Source organism: Stegodyphus dumicola, chromosome 3 (genome assembly GCF_044657685.1).
Source record: "Stegodyphus dumicola isolate Sdum_Otavi_A_Nest chromosome 3, ASM4465768v1".
Lineage (NCBI taxonomy): Eukaryota > Metazoa > Arthropoda > Arachnida > Araneae > Eresidae > Stegodyphus > Stegodyphus dumicola.
The window spans coordinates 113586402-113605084 of NC_140770.1; the positions used below are offsets into that span (position 1 = coordinate 113586402).

The 18683-nt window shown below is 31.8% G+C and overlaps 1 protein-coding gene across 1 annotated transcript in view; it reads right to left on the reverse strand.

Annotated features, from left to right (window-relative positions):
- Positions 1 to 16869: 16869 nt before the first annotated feature.
- LOC118185121 (uncharacterized) overlaps positions 16870 to 18683 on the reverse strand; it is a 52888-nt gene continuing 51074 nt past the window's right edge. The window contains exon 4 of the mRNA XM_035354925.2: positions 16870 to 18426. Coding sequence (XP_035210816.1) covers positions 18236 to 18426 — 191 coding nt within the window. The 3' untranslated portion in view covers positions 16870 to 18235. The remainder of the gene's footprint in view (positions 18427 to 18683) is intronic.

Genomic DNA, 18683 nt, shown 5'->3' on the forward strand with positions numbered 1-18683 from the left:
TTTCGTTAATATAGTTTAAGTATTTAAATTATTTAGTCTTACAGAATTTTATGAATTAACTCTTTTTTTAGGACAATCTTATCATTATCGTTATGCAAAACGCTTGTTTGTTTTTGGGGGATATTATTTATGACAACATATTACTTGTTACAATTATTATATATATAAACAATAAAAACAAGGATTGAACAGTCATTAATTCATCAAAGTAGATTACATTTTGTTTCTTGTATTTAAACTGTTTATTTTATGTTGAAAGCAAAAAAAAAAAAAAAAAAAAAGGAACTTCTTAATCGAATCAAACATAGTCTAGTCATAATTCCCTCTTATTGTCAAAAACAGAATTGTTTCAGCATTACTATTTGCTGTCGCTCAGTAATTAAGAGATTTAATTGGAGTGTATTAAATATTAAAAGAAAATTAAGTTGTCTATCATTGGTACTTAAAAATTTAATTAGCATATAATGTAGATGTACTTTTTTTTCTCTCAGCTATAAAAACTTTTCCACATCGAACACATTCGAGTAAAATTGCTTTTAACTTCTTCGAATAAAATATCTTCTCACCAATTTCATAGCTAAGTCGATCGTTTCAATTGGTAAATTAAATCGCAGAAATTATCTCTTCCTTAATTATCTCTAATTACAAGATTTAAATCTGAAATGTAAATAAACAGAAAAACACATCGATTCACTTACAAAAGTTGGAAAAGTAAGATATCTTCTTTAACAGAAACATGAGCTGCTAAATCTAGGCGACAAAAATGTTTCTCGGTATCTCAAAAACATTTTCTTGCTATCAGCACCCGTTCTATTAGGTATTTTCATGGAAACAAATCGGATATTCGAATGTGATAGTAGAAAATATTACATACTTCATAAAATATTACATTCATTGTACTTCATAAAACAATATATTTACATTAGTATATCTAGTTATATCGAATTACAATAAACATCTTTTTAAGAAACTAAATGGGGAAGATTTTTTTTGTGCATCTTATTATACTTAGTTCAATTACTAAGGCGAAATATCTTATTAATACATTTCCTTTCATTTTTTAACTTGTTACACACAACTGCATCAGCACTGAAGTCTTACATTATTATTTTTGTATATTAATGTATCATAAACACAGAAAATATATATTAAAAGATCGCGTAGTGCTTACATTTACACTAATATATCTAATAGAGTCGTATATTATTTTTTTAATTAATGATTTAATTATTACAAGATTTTTCCCCCTCATGTCCTAATACAGTTCAAATTCTTAATGTAATTATTTTGTAAAAACTATTCATACCATATTTAGCCTGTTTCAGACATTTGCAATATTTCTGAAATCTTGCATTAATATTGCAAGTTATGGAATAAGAGGTATTTAAACAGATGTGATAACATCTTGACATATGTCTTCTCTTTTATATGCGAAAAGTTTCTTCATAATCAAGGAAACCTTTTGTTGTAATTGAGGGATCGTTAGCATGCATTTAATGTACTCAGGCGTAATTTGTGACCTTCCTTTGCAGTGTAGCTCTTTTGTGAGCTGGCACTTGAAAATATAGTGCTCTGGGTCTCCCTTTTCCCCACATACGCACTTGTCTGAATCTCTCAAATATCGTGCAAAGTAGTACGTGGGGAAAGGAACATGTCGAGATAAGAATATGTTGATGAAGAAGTTATATGAGATTAGATCATATGTGTGTTTCTTGTAGAAGTTAAAAAGCCTTTTACCTACTTCTGCATTTTCCCATTCAGTTTGCCATTTCTTTAATGTAATTTTTTTCAACATATTTTTCGCATACGATTTAGGGAATGGGACATTTACTGGAGGTAGAGATGGGTCTTGAGCTGCATTCTTAGCAAGCGCATCTGCCCTTTCATTTTGGGCTTGTCCAGCATGCGCTTTTACCCACTTTATTTTTACAGATGTTCTGTTGTGCTGTGATATTAAATCGTAGATATCTTGTACTATTAATGATTTGTTTCTTACATCACTGACAGCTTTAATTGCCGCTTGGCTATCACTGTAGATGGTAACATATGTTAGATGCTTTTGATGAGACCATGAATAGCGTGTTTTATGACTGAAAGCTCAGCTTGGAAAACGCTGTTGTTGTTCCTTAGGCGTCCTTTCCATTCTGTAGTTTCTTGTTCTGAGAGGAGTGCAAAGAGTGCGCCTCCTACTTCTTCGTTTAACTTTGACCCATCTGTGTACACGACTGGAAATGAAGGTACACTGAGGGTGTCTTCTTTTGTAGATATTCTGAGTTTTGCATGTACTGCAGGGTGTCTTAGGTAAGGATTTCGTGGCTGTTCAAAATCAAGGGGGCACAGGTATTGATCTTCTACCTCTATGCTTTTCTTGAGGTGGAATAACGTGGCTAAGTCTGCATCATCTTTTGCTTTCAGATGGAGGGGTGGGATTCCTGTTAATACACAGAGTGCTGCGGTTGAGGTAGTTCTGTATGCTTTTGCTATTTGTAAGAAGAAGGGGCGTTGGATCGAAGCTAAGAGTGTTTTCTTTTTCACTGTCATAGAGTGAGCCCATGCCGATGCCCCGTAGAGGATTATTTTTTCGATCACGGTATTATAAAGAACGTTTTGCATCCTCGACTTGAGGCCCCACGTTGTGCCTTGCATCCTTGCGAGGGCTCTAGAAATAGTTTGGGTCTTCTTCCGAATTTCCATGAGGTGTGGGATCCAAGAAAACTTTTGGTCAATTTTCAATCCAAGAAATTTGATTTCTTTTGAGATTTTGATTTTTCTATTATTGATTTTAATGCAAGGTAGCCTTTGTAGCGATTTGCCCGGTTTTGGAAATAAAATAATATGTGATTTGGGCTCTGAAATTATTAGTTTTTGATTGACGCAGAGGGAATGGAATATGAAGAGAGTCTCGTTACTATTCTTTTCTAGTATGTCTCTTGAATGCCCATTTGTTACAAAGGCCACATCGTCGGCAAAGGCGATGAGTTTTGTATGGTCCGTCCACTTGTAGGAAGTGATATAATTGAAAGTGATGTTCCACAGGTCTGCACTTAGACAAGAGCCCTGTGGACAGCCCCTTGTTATTCTTCTTTCTACTATACTATTATTGCTGATGATTATCGTTGCTCTGTTTGTTAGGAAACTATTCATTAGCTTGAATATGTTCTGAGGGCATTGAATGTTGCGCAAGGCTTCAAGGATACCAGGCCACCACACGGAGTTAAACGCATTTTTGAGATCCATACAGAGTACTGCTGTATGGAGAGCTGAAGATTTATTCCTACGGATCTGCTCTTGAAATTCTGCTATCGCATGTGATGTAGATTTGAGAGGTCTGAAGCCGTATTGGTTGGGGCTTATGGTACCGTTTTTCTCTAAGTGGTGGTGTAATCTGCCCGCGATTGCACGTTCCAGAAGTTTACCTATTGCAGGTAAGAGGTTGATTGGTCTGAAGGCTTCCGTATCTGTAGGATCTTTATTATTTTTCTTGAATAGTATTCTTTGTCCCTGTTTGAGACAATTCGGGAAGACATAAAATTTGAGGCAGAGGTTTAGTAGTTTGTGGAACAGAAAAGGCATTGCGTGGTGAATTATCTTAATAATCCTGTTGTCAAATCCGTCAGGTCCCGGAGCTTTATTATTCAGAAAATACTTAATAATTTTTGAAATTTCTTGTGAGTGGAATTCCACATCGTCTGGAGTATTTGGAGCGGTATTATTGTATCTAATATCGGAATGTGAGTGACCATCGTCGTCTGCATTATCTTTTAGGAAGACAGCATCTAAAATATTGTTGAGAATCTTTTCAGTGACATAACCAAGCTGGCTGTTACGTGAGAGTTGATCTTTCGGAAGACCGATATGTGCGGGACTGAAAACTTTACTTGTAGCCATTTTATACAGCAGTGGTTAAATACAAGGAGGCTTAGAATTTCTCATCCCAAAGCCCAATGGTGTTTCATTTCATTGTAGCAGCAATAATAAACGGGATCAGAAAAAGAATGCGACTGACAAAAAAAAAGATTGTTATATCACATATAAAGAAGCCGTTACTAATTTTCAACACTATTTAATTTCGTTTAAAGTGTTCTTTATACCAAAACTGGATTTATTCTGCTGAGTCCATTAAAGGAAAAATCTCAATAGGGAAAAAATGAGAAATATTTCGATCGCTGTTGGAGATTTCGCTACTAAAAAAGAAACTGAGAGCATAAGGTCTCCATTTATATATTGTAGGGTTTATATTTATTTTAACTAACATTTATTTTAGGTTTAGCTATCTTTCCTGTCAAGCCTTTACTTTCCCCTAGAATTGCCAATGCCAGAGTATGTAAATCGTAGTAGAACGCACAGAGTATTCAAATTTAGCAGAAGCAAGTTGAGTTTAAATAGAATAGAAACGAGATTGTAAGTGTGCTTCTTGAATCACGAGCGTGAAGGTTGCTTGGTAGAAAGTTTAAGAACCGCGCATTTCGGCCTGTGTGCCTATTTCGACAGTTCGTTAAATCTTTCAAATTCTTAATCAGAAAGCTTGCTGAATCTCAACTGTATCTTAGAACGCGGTTAAGTTAGTTACGATTATAGAGCCTCGTAGGTAGTGATTTCGTTATTTATTCATCCTGTCATTTATTTTTAGTTGCATTTTTGTCTATTTTGTTCAACCGCCGGGTCGGCGTAGTTTGTGAGCGTCAAGTGAACAAACACAACTGTGATTTCTAAAGTGAACTAAAAAGGGAGTTAAACCCTTCTTAAGTGTTTGTGTAATTTCCAGTTCATAGCAGTCACTACTACTGTTGCTGACAAGTTGAGGCCTCCCCAACATCATAATATATTTTCTAAAAATATTTTAAATCATCATGATGAAGCCTAAAACGTCTGTTGACTCTGTATCTGTAGCTTCCTAAGATTAATACGTGGAACAGAGGCGTATCAATTTTAAAATTAAATTAATAAACTTCAGATCTTGTTTGGCATACAGAGGAACTCTCTATATTTTGAAGAATCCCCTATAAGGGTTTCTCTTTAATAATAACGTTAAGATTAATGCATGTGTAATTATAACATTGCTCATATCCCAAACACTTAACAGTACTAATTATGTCTCCCAGTCAATTATACCTTCTTTAATAATTGCTAAGCTTATTATACGTTCTTTTATAAACTTGCTTTTTTACAATCAAGTTACAAATTATTAATAAATTTTGCAACTTAGCTTTAAAAAGCGACTTTTAAAGAAAGCAGAGAGCTCTTGGATAGCAAATGGAATTAAGCCAAAATGTATATGAATTAAATAAAAGACTGGATTGTAGTGGAGTTTTCGCTAAACATACTAAGGTTATCTACCTAACAGGAGGAATGCTGCGTAGAGGACTTATAGATATCACTAGGCATTTCATTTCAGACAGGAGGATATCAAAAATATACAGTGTCCAAGTAGGGATTCCAACTCCAGACCATCCGACTGCGATAACGGAGAGGTTCCAATTACACCACGAAAGCAAGCTAAAAGAAGGAGGAAATACCTCACTTTTTCCTAAACTTAAAGGTTGACTGAGAAGAAAGGGACATACTCGCTAAATCCTGTTGGTAACGAAATATCATTTACCATATATGGGAGCCAATGTACAGATATTTAGAACTTTTAAGAAGAGAAAACTTAAGAAAATGTTCCATGCCCTCACCCGAGATTCGAACTCCGGACCTCTTAGTCAGCCGGATGTGCTTCCGGTTACATCATGAAAGCATGTGGTAAGAAAGGATAAAATACATTAGAGACCTTTTAAAGAACATTTGCTCGTGTTCGCGTTAAAAGTGGAGAAACCTGCAAAAAATCTCATGCATGCAGCCTATTCTTGTGGATTTGAACCAGGATTGACCTAAAATTGTGTAGTTCTTTTGCCTTTTGGTCATTGGATGAATTTAGGCATTTATTAATCGTAAATTTAGTGTTAAGAAATTCTCTGTAATATAGAGTTAAACTGCTGTGCAATGCGCAAATATAAAGCATTTGTAAAAAATATTTAAGAGCGTTTACACTTTGTAAGTACTGTAAGCTTAAACGTGTAAATTTGAAAATGGAATAGTATTAGTTTTCTATAACTTCTGTGGTTTAAGAGTTGGAAGAAGAATTATCATAATTTGTCTATTAACTTATACAAATGCTTCTTTTAATTCGTGTTTTCAATAAAAAAGTGATGGAATATCCTTAATCCTTAAAGCTATGTATATTTTATTATTAATTTCTAATTTTTCAAAACCGAAATGGCTCAGAAGCTTTTACGACTGTCTTTGCATATCTGAGTCTAACTATTCAATGTGCTGGATGATATCCAAATACAAATCAAGCGAAAACAAATACAAGCTTCAGTACCTACCTTCAATAAATCATCACGAAACGAGCCCAAATTTAAAGTTTTGTATCTAACAAAGCAATCCGCCTGTCAAGGGGGATCATTTCCTGAAACTTAAAAAAAAAAAAAAAAAAAAAAAAAAAAAAAATATATAGAAAGAAAAAAACTTCGGATTTTTAAATCCTCTATTTACAGCAGAGCGCTGTAACCGTAACCAATTGCTTCTATCCTCTCAGTATCACCTCACCCCCCTTCAGGCTTGGTTCTATTAGATAATTATCAGTTGTCGTTCTCAGCTTTGTAGGCCCATTCATCAGAAGATCTCTCCACTGTCAGTTTTAATCCTTCAATCGCAGTTTCGCAGAAATCTCAAAAAATCCCCACGATTCATCCCCTTTCCTCTTCTTTCCACCCCGGTATTTTACGCCCCCTTGCAAACGTACGCGCTCAACATGTTCCCTTTACTCTTCTCGCCATTTGTATGGATGCGTTCAAGGATGTGCACGCAGAAAACGTGCCACGCGCGGTTGCTGGGGGCACGCGCCGCTGCTTATGTGGGTCCTGGGTTCTTACTAAAAAAAAGTAAAATTCATACTTTAGAGATCATGTACAGATGTTCGAAACTGCGGCAGCAAATTCATCGTACGAGTGTTATTTACACACTTTTAGAACGTATTTGAATGAATAAATTATACTCTAAAACTGTATCCTTCTATAATATTTACACGATTTAAATTCATCATTTTGAAGCTTATATATCATCTGGCGCAGTTTAAAAATTGTATATTTGAAAAATGATTCATTTAAATAATTTCGGAATCGAAAGTTAGGGTTTTGTTCTTTCCAAAGAGAATTACTCTTATTTTACGTTTATGTATGTTCACAGAATTAATATTACTGAAAGCAAAACGAATATATATTGTTTACTATAGCTGAAAAATAACCGAACTTTGTTTCTTCATGAAGGAAAAGCATTATTACTGGATTTTCCTATCATGAAATATTAAAAGAATCAAACTTATCGAAATCAAAATAATGTTTATCTCATTTATTTAAAGTAGTTCCGTCAATCAAGATTCTCTAAGAGTACAAGTGTGTCACGATAAATTTACAGGACACATACCTTTATCTGCCTTTTCGTTTCTTAAAAAATGGGGAACAAAGATATTAAGCGCGTAATTTTTATCATATTCCTTTTAAGTGTGCTGTTACTAATCAATTATTGTTCATTTACAATGATAAGAAATTGCTTTATCTATCGAATGGTCTATGAATACAGTGGCTGAAGGGTTGCGCAAAATACCATTGCTAAACCTGTAAAAAATTTTTCATTACTTTCGACAGAAAAATGTAGATCGCCAGTTAGGTATATAGAAATAATAGAATAGGTCCATTAATATGGAACATATTTTTAGTTAACGCTTTAACATGCAGAATACTCATTCTAATCATGTGTAACTTTCTGAAGTTTTAATCAATGTTCTTTCGAAGGTTACCAAATCTAATTAGAATTAATAAGAATTATTATAAGATTTTCAGCACTTATTCTGGAATTGTATGACTCGTATTGTAAAATATTCTTCACAAATAAGTATATTGAATGCATATTTAGTAAGTTGAAATAAAAACACACACATTCAGAGGTCTTAGATTTTATCGATAAGATCAGTTACATTAGATAAGCTATAATTTAATGTTATTTTTTATGCTAAGATTTTTTTCATAAATTAACTTCATAAATTATGGGCGCAGTTTCTTGAAATATTGCAATACAACGTGTATTGTTATGTGTTGTATGTGTATATATTAAATATGCATATAAATATATATGTCATATATATGTATGTCATATATATATACTATATAATATATACATATATATATGACAATATAAACATATGAGCAGAAATAATTTATACACACTTTGTACTATGAAAGCGCTAATTGTGCACTTCGAAAAAGAAAAAACAGTTCCATATCTGCCGTTCTACTGGGCCGATTGACAAACTTCAAATTGCGTTTTTCATGTCTCGAAAGCTCGACTTAGGATATATAGGATATATATTAGATTTATAAATAGCATTCTTCTATCACAGGTATTTTGACACAAAATCTGAAATAACACACCAATTTGTTTTCCATATTTCGATTCTACGACTCAAATTAGGCCTAGATATTAAATTTTGTACAATTTGGTGCGAAATTTACGGAGAAATTAAAAAAAATATCTTGAGAAAATTTTTTCAGTTTGCGCTAAGAATAATTTACTTGGCGAACTTCTTAATATGTGGCAACCAATTTTCCTTTCCTTTCCATTATGCCGGAGTGGGGAAAAAAGGCGCTTTGTTCTTATCTTTTTACATTGTGCATGAGCGGACAAAAAGTCACTTCGTTTCTACTTTCAAATAATTTTAGCAAAGTGTCTAAACCACATTTGATGTTTTATCGCGTTCAACAAATATGCCAAATTTCAAAACGCGCCAATATATAAATTCACACATATCTTCGGAAATTTTGAATATAAAACTGTAATGTTTTGCAGGTATGCTTAGGAATACGTCTACTTTAAGATGATGGTAAAAATTTTGTTGATTATAATTCAAAAATATTTTTGAAAAAGTTATAAAAATTATTTAAAAATACAAATTTTAAAAATAAATCGTAAAATTGGGTGAATTTAATTTGGAATGAACCTAAATTTCGAAATTTGAAAGGAAGAATCAAAAAAGTTTAATTAAAAAAGAGAGATTAATAAATATATACGAAACTCAACTAACATTGAGGAGCTAAAATTATGAGAGCTAATTTTTTAAAAACTACTTGTGCGATTTTGACAAAATTTTTTACTTATCGTAATTTGAGTCGTAGAATCGAAATATGGATAAAAATTGGTATGTTATTTCAGAAAAAGTCCAAATTTGTGTCAAAATACCTATATTAGAACAATGCTATCTGTAAATCTAATACATATCCTAAGTCGCGCTTTCGAGACATGAAAAACGCAAGTTGAATTTCGACAATCGGTCCAGTAGAACGGGAGATATAGAACCGTCTCCTTCGTTTTGTTGTTTTTTTCGCAGTGTGCATCGCGTTTTAATATTATCAGTGATTTTCGATGCATTTTTCAAACCTTGATCGTAATACAAACTACCAAAATGATCCTGTCTACCACAAGCCTCAGAAGCCTGTGCGGTTTCTGTTTTCTAGTCTTGCACCAGCTGCTTTAAAGTATTTCATTCATATTAACATTTCTACGCTTCTAAGAAGTAATAGAATTGATGTTATATACTAATGATATAAAAACAATTATATAACTAAGGAAAAGTTATTTAAAAGGGTTCTTGTAGTCTAAACAAATGCATTCGACACTGATTATAATTAAGAGTTGTAAATAACCAAGATCAAAGAAAACATATAAGGTATTTTCTTTCTCCTTTTTGCCTTCTTGATATAACCGGTAGCACACTTCGCGCCTATTCGAAAGGTCCAGGTTCGAGTCCCGGCAAAGGCACTGCTCATTCTTGACGTTTCTGCTTAAAAAATTCTAATGAGTCTACAAACAGAAGAGGACACAAATTATTACTGAGTCGAAGTTAAAGGAATATTTTGAAATTACTATATGAAATGCAATTTATTAATTTCAATTTTTCCTTTTCTCCTTTTTCAGAGATATGAGATATCATAAAATCTAGCATATTATCCAAATAATCCTACACAATAAAAAGTTAATATTACATTAAATGTTTTATAAATTTCACCAAAATCAGTTTTCTCCAGAGTAGCATTGTAATCGTTCCTTGATGTAATTTTATTGCTGTATATTTAACATTTATTTATTCTACTGTGGGCATGAAATATAAAAGTTCAGTTTCGGTAAGTTAAATGATAACTACGATTATTCTAAAACATTATTCAAATAAAATAAACGGACACGATTTTTTAAAAGTTTCAAATTTTTTAAATATAGATTTGAAATTTACTTTTAACAAACGATTTCCATTTTTTAGGTAAAATAAAATTAATTCAATTAAATACATTTGTAGAGATTTAATTAACATGTCTGTAGTGAAATATTAATGCTATGATTTAGCGCACTTAAATGTTAGGATCACTTTATTTTACTCAATTATTAATTTGATGTTATAAATTAGCATTACTTGATCTAAACTGATAATTAATTTACTATGAAATTAAACTAATTTAGAAAAGGAAATGAATGAATAGAGTAAATACTACATTTGATATATCTGTCAAACTGAAGTAATGATTTTAGTATTTGATACATATAAATATGCATAATCACAAAGCTTGACATTGCATTTTAGTTATATTTTCAGTGTTCGCTTGATTATGAAGATCCACCTTTTTAATCTAGGATTATCTTGACTGTAACTTGGTCATAATAATTTTCAACGATATTTAAATAATAAATTTATTTTAAGGCATGAGGAATACTTTGTTCTTTGTTTAACCCTTCTACAGAAATACATTAAACATTTAAACGTATTGGCGTTAGATATCTGTGTATGCATTTGTTGCAGAGATTACAAACAAATCCCCTTTTTTATTATGTAAAGCAGGTTTTGTTTAAGCCCGCATAGGGGTTATCACATTTCTCGTAACTTTTGATCGCATTTTATTCTGAATAAGAATCACTCTCATACGTTTCTGCATTGGATTACGCAGTCGCCCTCATGTGCGTTGTTTTTCACAACTTCGGATAGACTCTGCTTTTTAGGATAAATTTTAATTTCTTATAAAATACACCAATATTTAAAAATATCTAATTCACGCATTGTTATATGGCTGGCACATATTTGAAATTACGAGGAGGAATTCGTTTTAAAAATATTTTGAAAGAAATTTATTACTTAATTTATTACTAAACTTTATATGTTACAAACTAATGTATAACTCCTCATTATTATAACACTAAAAAAGTATTTATTAGAGCGAACGTAACGTATATGAGCTATGATCTTACAGGAGTGTCTGATAATCTAAGCAAAAAAATATTTTTACTTAGATTCTAAGAATTCATTTTGATGTACATTTGCCATAACACCTCTTTGACCTTATTCCTCTAATACCTAGGGTCTGTGTAAGAGCCACTCTTGCTATCAGGACTTGTTCCAACTTTCTTAATCTGCCAGTATAGCAGTGCTCTACACTTTTAACAACTCCTTCTCTCTGATGTCTGTAAAATGTGCTACAGCTTTGCATAATTTGCATAATTGTTGCTTTTCCTGTCTTAGTTTTCTATGTTTTATACTATGTTGAAAAGGAGAAGGACTTAGTTTGTCAAATAAATATATAAAAAATTAGTGTAGGAGTTGTAACTCAGTTTTTCTTAAACCAGGCATGCAACAGGCACTTAAACGTGTTTCTCTCAGAGAAACGATTTTGTGAATTTGTGGTACTGCTCTTGTGATCACGATTTGTTATTCTGTATGATATTATGAAACCTCAGATTTCTAGCTACCAGATTACTTCTTAAAGATTTCTCAGTGTTGTTTAATACTACTTGCAATGGAAATGAAAACTTAAAAAGGTATATTACTCTTTCTGGCGTTACTTAAATTTGCTATTCTTGTATTTAGAAATACAGTGGTACCGTAAAGCTTTTATTAATATTACTCCATAGAATGACGTTTTAGGAATATTTTTACTCCTATATCATATAATAGCATATCGAGCTCATCATGATTTACAGTGCATAATATATAATTTAAAAACCTTATACACAACTCGTATCCATAGAAAATTTTAATACCTGTATATTTATTGAAATTATAAAAGAATTTTTCAGTACAGAGATAAAATTCTAAGAAAGTAAGAATCACATTTTCCCCGGAAGCACTTTGTAATCGAAGTGAGGAGCACGACAAAGTAGTAGTCGGATGATTCATGGTTCAAAACCGAACGAAACAAATTTTGATTTTCTCACTTCATGCTCCAGAAAATCAGAGAAGTCCGAACTAAATTGATGATATTAGATAAATTGGTAATTCATCACCATATAGATTTCGTCAGATTGGCCTTCTTCCTGGTTGCCTTTCATAAGGGGGAGAATATAAGAAATTTCTGCTTTCATCCTGTGTTTGTTCTTATTACTTCTTTGCAGTTAGAAATTATTATTTCTCCTTGCAGATCCATAAATCAAATCCCGCGAGGACAGAATGAATGTTTCACATTTCTTGCTTCCAAAAATCAAACGGACTAGATCAGTGAACATTGGGCCTCGAGGCTTGCGAGTCGTGGAATTTTAAGTCATGCGCAGCCTAACCCAGATTGCTAAAATATCATTTTTTATATGACCATTAAGGATTATGATAACAATAAAATAAATGAACAATATTTTATTGAACTGCATAAAAATTTTACAAAAATCACAAACTTGTGTAAATTTAGCTGCGTAAAATGCAAAGTTAATCTGGGAAGAAAAATTCAGTCCTTGCTCGTGAATTTTAGGATGTTGTAATTAAAATACTTTTAAGCACAAACATCTTCATTCTCTTATTAAGTTCTTTATGAAAATGGAAATAACAGTGTGTAATTAATAAATTAATTCGAGGACAGAATTTTGTGAGAAGACAAAAAAAGAGAAACTTGTTGTATATGCGTACATATAGTTATCTCATAAATGCACTTATTTGAGGAACATATATTTTCAGTGCCTTATAACAAGAGCAGAATGATAAGTTTCCACATCGTGAACTTTGAATCCTTGTGGTAATTTACGGATCTGTTTGTATAAGTAAGTGACTTAACGTACTTATGCTACCTAGTGCTACAAAGATTTACATTAACAACTGAGCTTGTACGTTTTAATAACAATGCTTCATATCTGCGACTTAATGTTATATTTTGGCTGTGATGTAAATATTTGCATTATATAGATTATTGATGGGGAAAGTATTACGATAATTGTTAGCTGCTCACTATTGTAGACGATTCAAAACCTTACTAAAAAAAAGAAATGTAAGTGATTCAGTAATGCAGTGATTACAAAATGTAAAATATTAGATTTATCAAAAGTTAAGAAACCAGTTAGCTTCTGAGTAATTAGCTTTATTCTGACAATGATTCGCAATGACAACACTTACTTTCTATGTACTGAGAATTTTTAATATTCTTCTTGAAAACATTTTGAGATTTCCTTCGCAAATCTCTTCCTTTCAGATTATGAAAATATCACTAGATATATTTAATTAAAATTTCAGAGGATTGTATAATTTTTTTAAATAAAAAAAGCTATACGAATTAATTTTTTAAAGCATTTCTTTCTAAAGATATAGTCAGTTTGTAGAACAAGCATTGATTTTAATGCTAATTAGCATTGATTTTAGTAGTAATGGTAATTAAAGATTGATATTGATAACTGCCAATTGATTTTTACTTAATGACACCTGGAAATTGATAATGATAGTTCGCAGTTGGTTTTAGTGGTAATGGTATTGGTTCAATTCCATTTTTTTTTTAAATATTAAAATTCGAAATGCTGTATTTAATGAAATTGAAACCATTAATTAAACGATTTAATTTCATGAAAAACTATTCATTTCTCCGAAGAAAGCATTTAAAATCACAATTTGGGCATTTTTAGGTCTAGTTTTACTTATTGGACAGATTTGTATCTGAAATGTTCCAAACTGCTTGTCAAATTCAGAAATAATTGACGTTGTTGCAAGACAACCGCAATGTTTCTTAGAAATTCGCTTTTGTAAAACCAGTTTGGATAACTGTTAATTTAAAAGCACAACATTTTATTCGCAGATCTAAAATACTGCTCTTAGTTTGGTACTTCAAACCTTCTATGGGAATACACAGGTGCTGATATTGCTCTAACCTGTACCTCTGGATAAAACTTAAAGTATTAGAATCCGTTGCATTCTAGACATATTACTAAATTATATTATTATAAAATATTATTATCTCATTCTGACGTCTAGTATGGTTGACTCATTTACAGAACTTCGATTTTAGGATTATGATTAACTGTTCAGTAAGTACTTAGTAACAGCAATCATTTTGAAAGTCAACTTATATTCTAATAGTTTACTAATCTTAGTGTTTATATTCAAATTAAATTCCAATTGTTGAATATAAAACATTGCACTTAACATTAATCTGAAACATGAGTTTAGCATTTTTCTTTTACACTACAGGTACTTTCATTTGTATTAAATTTATCATATCGCTCTCATTCGTATGTAGCATTAATTACATGAATATTTTAATTATATGAAAGGTATAAAAATTTATAAATCATGTGTACTTTTTCAGATATACCAACTTACCAATCAGTGGAAAGAAGAATTTTCTAATCAGTTCAACTTGATTGGGTGCATGTCACGCAATATCGTGCAGGGGGTGAGAAAAAATTACATCGTCCACTTGGTACCGAATCTGAAACCCGAACCCAACAGAATCTCTCCCCAAGCCATCCGTTGCATTCCCACCCAGCTGTTGCATGCATGTTGATCCCGTACCACGTGTTGTAGAGCTGATACGAAAATTTCCGAGTGACTCAGTCTTCCGTCGACCCCCTTCAAACGATGGCGTGCGTCATCCCCGATCAGGAAAACGCCCGATATCCCTCACCCTCGGTTTGGGGGTGTTAATTTTGGAAAATGAGGATGGACTCGGAATCGTCCGCACGCGTGCTAGTTAGTACTACTTTGTGTGGAACACCCTACCTCACTGAAAGCGTTCCAGGATTGAAGATTCTTATCTGAATGTACTCTGAAGCAGTTCCGATAGCTTGTACCAAGTTAATTGTGCAAAACACTGTGACTAAACCACCATTCTGTGCAATGCTGGATAACATTCATGTAGCATATAGTCTTCGACTTTCACAAAATATTAAAAGCTCAATGAATAGTAAAATCGAAAATGGAAGCTGGTAGCCTAAAACAAATATGCTAAATTTTACCTTTTTATATTAATACGGAATTTAGTTTTTGTAGGTATATTAGGATCATTAAAAAAGGAGAAAGAAGCAATTTTCATACAGTTTTTTGTTTCAGATAAATAACATGATTCTAAGAATGCATATATAAACATACATAGAGAACAAATATTTCAGCAAATATTGATGCAGAGGAAATGCAGTTGATATTAAACGTGCATTTCGGGAAATCTTTGGCTAAAATAAAAGAATTATCTTTTTAAATTTCTGTGAAAGATGCTCATATTCTTTGTAAAGTCTATAATGTAATGAAATTCAAATGTAAGTTTATTAGTTGGCTTTTCGTATTTTAGACATTCAATCATATTTTTTTATTTCAAAGATAATGAATGATATCTTGGCAATTTTAACAGAACTGCGTATATAACTCTGCAACTTTCCGCTATTAAAAGGGATGAAAATTTAACTTAGAAATGATAGACATATTTTAGAATATGTCTGTTTAGAAATAGTTTTAAGCAAAAGGATCTCATATTCCCTGTTTTCACTTTTCCTTAATCCCATAAAGAAAAATATCCCACATATTTTTTTTTTAAATCAGAGCCGAGTTAAAGCTGGAATTTTTAAAGTTCAGAGTAACATATTACAATTTGACACGATGATAGTAATAACTAAGATTATCAGCTGATAAAATACACCATTTTGACGACTAACACGCATCTACTTAAGGTTTCAACTATCGCTGTTTCGTATAAAAAACAAATACATCCATCTCCCTTTATGTACATAATACTGGGATTTGAAAATGTTTTCCAGTATATATCTTTATATATTTGAATCAACATAAACATTGATATATTTGAATGAACATTGTCGCAAATCTCCTTTCAAATGTATGTGACAAATTTTGATCATATACATTTTTCGAATTTTATGATATGGACCTCTTGAAACAATACTCTCTTTTAAAACGTCTTCCTTCGAAAATCGTTCATATCTAAGAGCACAATTAAATATAATTATTACAAATAAAATCTAATCCGATAATTATACCCTGTAAAATAATATATCCGACAAAAAAAATCTACTGGAAGCTTAAATGGTCAATATAATCAGATTTTGTTATGTCTTCAAAAAATAAAATGAGATAAAAATTAAAAAATTTCAGCCAATTATCTAAATACGTATACCCAAAAAATGAATGCTGAATAGGTTTTTAAATTAAAAAATAATAATTTTCTAGGTCTCTATATCTGTACCTATAGATGTAAAGACGTAGAACAGTTTTCAAATACGTTATAAAACGCAAAATATTACTACACTGTAAGCAATGATATGGGTTTTACCCCTATCTCCTACGATATTTGAAATTTCTTCCTTGGTATGTTTTTTCTGACAAAAAAACTATTTTAATGTTCATAATTCGAACAGAAATTTATTATTAAGGAAGTACTCTAGAAAGTGATCGTTTTATGCAGTAAAACAAGTTATGGAATAAATAAATTTTGTTATTTTAGCTAATTAAAATCTTTTAAGTAGCCCTTGATTAAGGAAAGCGTCACAGCGCATTGAAATGCTATAAAATGCATCAGTGGAGAAGAAAACTGTGTTTAAACAGTTTTTAATAACTATTGTCTAAAGTAAAGCATAGATTATATTTTGCTTCAGTAATAAAATCTTCATGATTTTATAAGTTTCGTTTCATTTTATTTTAATATACTTTAGAGACATTAGGTATTTTTCGGAAGACGGCAAGATGAAAAATTAGCAAATGCCTTCGCCGGGAATCGAACCACGGACCTCTGGAATACCGGCCCAGCGTGAAGAACCACTACTCCACGAAGGCACGCTAAGAAGGCAGGAGAAATACCTTATAATACTATAGGTACTTAAAGAGAAGTAGAGAAGAAGATACTGAAAAAATAGCTGATAAATTATATTATACGTAGTTTTATACGGTTTCATTTGACACCACTGGGATTACTTCGACAGGTTAGGCGAAGCATATAATTCGCATTTAATTCATTAGGAAACACACTCCATTTTAACATGGGAATCGAAATTTATGCTTAAACAGATACTGCTAAATGGATAGTGAAATATTTTAATAGCTGTTAGGCTGAAACAAGTTCACGTTTTTAATTACGTTCTTCCATACAGATGAATATTATCTTTCTGAAGAGGAAATTCGTAATTCATACATGAATCGTATGTGAAAAGCGTAGTAATAGTAATTGTACCAAATGAACCTAAAGTTTACAGAAATGCAGCTTAATGCATTTTGTAAAGAATTAAATTCATTCCTAAATAGTCTAATAGTATAGTGGACAACACATACAGCGACCAGTTGAAAGAACTCGGGTTAGATTTTCTGCCTGACCGAGTTAAAAAGAAAAACGTAACAAAAATCTAATGGACAGAAGTACAATATGGTGTACAGCAACTTATCATTAATTTAATCTGACCATTACATGGTGCCTTCTTTGTCCACTTGCTTTTACAATATAGGCAATGCAAGGAATTAAAGCAACGTTAAAATGGTATTATACATAGCACATCCAGATAACGGCTGGGAGATTTCGTTTACAACTTTTTGCATAAACAAGACTAATTTTTATAGAACTCTTTCTCGGAAAAACTTTTACTGCAACTTAAGCTAATTGTCTAGTGATTTACATTTAAGAGGTAAATGAAACGGTGTGGCTACATTCTATTTAAATTACATAACTTTTTTTGCTCTTTTTAGCAAAGCAAAAGTGAATTAATAAAAATAAGATATAATTATGCATCACTGGCTGCAGTTATATTAATTATTAATGAACTATTGACTGATCATGTTACTGCGAAGAAATTTGAAATAATACAAAATCTGAAGCTGATTCTATTCCGTCTGCACATAGATCGGAAAAATACTTTTTCTTAAGGTCACGATAATTATAGTGCGGATTATTAAACCAATTTAGTGCATGAAACATATAGTTTAAGGTCGGTAAAACGCTCGCTCTCTTATTCCACATATTTTAGAAGAATTGCAACTGAATTCATTTTCCTTGCTGTAATTCCAGCCGTAATCCCAAGACGTGCACACTCGATTGTAGAACCTATTTTCTGGATCTTGTTTCCAACGTCGTTTCAGGTAACCCGCTCTTCCTTTACCATCATGACTAATTCCTAGAAATTATAAAAGCAAAGCAATCAGGAGAATAAAGGAACAAAGAGGGGCATTCCAGGCATGAAATATATTTAGTACAAAACTTAAACTAAATTACCAGATGTACTTGTAAATGGCACATAAAAATCGACATTTAGTAACACAAGTCTTTTAGAGATAACACGAATTCAGTTATCAAGAATACTCTAAGAGCTAAAAAAGGTTTACCTTAATTTTAGTTCAATAATTTAATAATTAATTTATATTGCTTATGTTA